Genomic DNA, 3,719 nt, shown 5'->3' with positions numbered 1-3,719 from the left:
AGGAAATGCCTTAGGTCTCAAACTAAGCGGGATATAGTCCCTCCCTCCAGGGTAGGCGCGCATCTATAACTCCCTTATAGTGAGATAGACCATCGCGTTGCCTGAAGTGGCGTGGTCATGTACCGTCCCAACAACACAATTGGTTCTATTCTTTTTCCGTTCGTTAACTTAGTCTACTTTCTTGCATTTTTTTCCTATTTTTTCACATTTGAAACATAAAAATACATATATTTCACAACGAATTACTTCAAGAATGTTTCTTATGTATAAAAAACATGTACACTATGTATAAAAAAAATTAGACATCAAAACATATATCTGAAAAATGTTAATTATGTATCTAGCATTCAAGTGCTTCTAGATATATCTGTTTTAGCATCAATTAATATGAGACGAAGGGACTATTTGAAAAATGTTATAGTATATCAGAAAAAATTCTTATGTATACGAAAAATGTAAAGTCTATACCGAAAAAGGACACATCAAACATAAGCTAAAACAATATTTATCATGTATTTGAGAAGTGTTAAACGAGTATAGAAAATAATTTCTATTGTATATGAAATTGCACAATCCATATGACATAAAATAGCCCTCAAAACACATATTAAGAAGACAATTTCATTATGTACTTAAATATGATAAACATGTACTCCCTCCTTTCAAAATATTTCTTCTGGTTTTGGTTTGAATTTGGACTAAAACCACAAAGTATTTTGGATCGAAAGACCGCAACGAGTGCCTTCCACTTACAACGGTCCAGAAAGCATGTTCCTCCTTTTGGAAGGCAAAGACAACTGTTCCATAGTTGCGAGCTAACGTCAGACTTGATTTGCTGGTGCGGGAGCGGAGGCGTGGGCATCATCTTTAGAAGAAGCTGTTGTTGCCAAAGGAGATGTAGCGGTTGGTATCGAAGGAGGATTATCGCTTGCGGCTGCTTGGTGGTGCTCATCTTTCTGAATAAGAAGATACGAGGAGACCTCAAGGGCGACAACTACAAGAAACAGGAATGTCGCGTCCACGAAAACTCCTTCACCTCCGACACCTCCAACACAGCTACCGTTCTCAATAGTTTTCCCAATAACTTTCTCTGTATATCCTTCAATCCCTAATAGGGCGCCTCCCAGAAACACCAGCACCGCTATGATCACTAGGATCCTGCAAGTATACATGAATGGCATAGAGACCACATGAATAAATACTACTTAAACAAACAATCCACCAAGTGTACATAAATCTTGTTGAACTTTAGTCTGCAAATTTTAAACAGAGGTGCATTTTTTTGAAAACCGTAGCGAACGAACTTTCTCCTGGTTCCCTGTTGCCTTCCAGCACGACAGAGCCTGCACCACATAATTTTGACTCACGGCCGTGGCAGCCATATGATCATGATGCATACATGACATCGACACGACAACCTCAACATTCACCGTGGCAAATTAGGTTGACATGTAGCGATTTGAATTGTGAGTTGCATGCCTAAGGGCATGTAGAGTGGTTGATAAAGTAATCTTATCTTAAATTCATCAAGTAGTCTTGATATGACAATAAAATGGTGTACAACAGGTTATGCATAAATATGTAATGAGAGATATTGTTGCTAAGAAATCATCTCGTAATTAGGAGAAAGAAGACCTTTTCTCCCGTTTCTCTCCCATTCACCTCAATATTTATCATATGTGACACTTCTAACATAGCGTGATTTTCTATCTACTGGACTGTTGTGTTCCTAGGTTTCAAGTTTAGCGCCCATGGTGGAATTTCCTCCCTTTTCTAAAAAAACATTTAATATTAACTTTAGTGACAGTATTTTTTTGCCCGAAGATGATATGTTCCTTGACTACTGACAGAAAGTAGTTGAGATATGGAGGTTTCAGCGACAAAATTATTTACATACCATGAGATGACGTAGAAAACGACGGCGGCGATGCGATTGGCCCTCTTGGGATTCTGCCATGCCCCACAGCAGCCGATGGCCACGCTGGCGAGAATCTGTGTCGTTAGCGCCAGCACGGCCGCCACGACGCCGCAAGCCGTCGCCGGCGATCGCGCGTACTTACACACGCTGCGGTCATCGCGGTCATCCTCATAGCGTCTCTGCATGAATAATTGTACACAGTGATTGTACATTATTGGTTGACCGGAGGTTGCAACCGAGGAAGAGGTAATATCGCGTGCATACCAGTCCCAAGAAAACCGCGCCGATGACTCCAAAGATGACAGTCATCACGGCGACGATGGTGGTCGCCACAACTATACCTTTCTTCCCCATGGATGATCACACTACACTCCTAATCGGGGGAGATGAGTTGGATAGTGCATTAGGCGCAAACATATAAATAGATGAACAAGTGCAGGAATACAATGGTAGCTCCAATATGATTACTCGACGACGGGCTAACTCATGCATAAGGATTATCAATCGCATTAATTGCTCCATTTTTTTGTGATGAGCTATATATATATACACTACTCCCTTCCATTCAAATTAATTGTCGCAACTCTAATACAACTTCCCGAAAGTATATTTGATTAAGTCGTGCCTAGCCAAGAGATTTGTCGAGGATTCACGCAATCCGAGTGGAGTAGTGTCAAGAATTCCCGCCTCACCAAGCATGGCGAAAACAAGAGGGTCGCCGGCTCGCGGCTCAAAAAAAGCCTCACTTAAATCGGCAACTAAACCTCAAAAGAGGCCCCACAAACTAACTCAACAAAAGCACATACTCCCCCGTCTCAAAATAAGCGTCTCAACTTTGTACTAATTTTATTATAAAATTATATACTAAGTTTGAGACACTTATTTTGAGACGGAGGAAGTATACACCGTGAGCAAAGAAGACTCCAAGCCGGTGAACGGATGAAAATAATACGTGGATAAATAGAGAGTGGGAATCATGCCCTGAAAGCAAATCTGCCGGAGCACCAAACTATAGCTGAAAAAAAGGAGGACAGAAGGAGGAGCAGAGGAATCCTTACGTTAGCTCCAAGTCGACGGCCCAAATGAAGCAAGCGACTGCCGCCTACAGAGCCCTACACCACGAACACGAAGCGACCAGCAAAATAAGAGGACGGCCACCAGGAGCAGGCCGCGGCTTCCCTCGCCGGAGACTGGAACGGGAACCTCGCCGGCCGGAGTACGCTTTTGGTCGAGAGGTGTGAATGGAATGGATCCTCGACACAAAAATCCAACCAATACTATCACTAATAAATACTCCCTCCGTAAAAAGTGTTTAGATCACTAAAATAGTGATCTAAACACTCTTATATTTGTTTACAGAGGGAGTACTAGCGTGGATAGCTTCCTACAAAAAAGTGGATAGGATGGAAACTTACCTAGAGCTCATGACTCAAGTACGTTTCAGGCCGGAAGAAAGGATGAGAAGGAGCGGAATATTCAAGGATTGCATGCGACCGATGCATGATGCCGGCAGGGTCTGCATCAAACATTACTCAGAGGTTGGCGAGTGCCTCTCTTGCTAGCTGTTTCTGTCCAGGCAGGCAGCCGGCCTCCGAGGACACACATACGCGTGCGTACATGCGCGGTGATGCACGCGTGTACGTGTCGGCCGGGCAGCCGGAGATGTCGAAGATCAGGCACTAGGGACCCATATCAACGTCGCGGCCGGAGTAGAATGCATAGAACCCACAATACAACGTCGTCATTACCGAAAAACCACAACTTTACGGAACGTGAAGTGCTCTCCTGATGCCGCTCCACC

At 43.2% G+C, this 3,719-nt stretch overlaps 1 protein-coding gene across 4 annotated transcripts; it reads right to left on the bottom strand.

Annotated features, from left to right (window-relative positions):
* Positions 1-494: 494 nt before the first annotated feature.
* Positions 495-3,450, bottom strand: LOC123115433 (uncharacterized). Of its 4 annotated transcripts, none has more exons than XM_044536592.1 (5): positions 3,334-3,450; positions 2,977-3,030; positions 2,183-2,291; positions 1,898-2,097; positions 495-1,158 (listed from the first exon to the last, which is right to left on the bottom strand). In XM_044536592.1, the coding sequence occupies exons 3-5, from the start codon at positions 2,270-2,272 to the stop codon at positions 822-824; spliced, it is 627 nt and encodes a 208-aa protein (XP_044392527.1). In that variant the 5' UTR covers positions 2,273-2,291; positions 2,977-3,030; positions 3,334-3,450; the 3' UTR covers positions 495-821. The 4 variants fall into 4 exon arrangements, with proteins under 4 accessions (XP_044392527.1, XP_044392529.1, XP_044392528.1 ...); XM_044536594.1 differs by having other exon boundaries at positions 2,183-2,283; positions 3,334-3,380; XM_044536593.1 differs by lacking the exon at positions 2,977-3,030 and having other exon boundaries at positions 3,334-3,439.
* Positions 3,451-3,719: the final 269 nt, after the last annotated feature.

This window comes from Triticum aestivum, chromosome 5B (assembly GCF_018294505.1).
Source record: "Triticum aestivum cultivar Chinese Spring chromosome 5B, IWGSC CS RefSeq v2.1, whole genome shotgun sequence".
Taxonomy (NCBI): Eukaryota; Viridiplantae; Streptophyta; class Magnoliopsida; order Poales; family Poaceae; genus Triticum; species Triticum aestivum.
The sequence above is the reverse complement of the archived record's forward strand: the minus strand, read 5'-3'. Positions and strand labels throughout refer to the sequence as shown.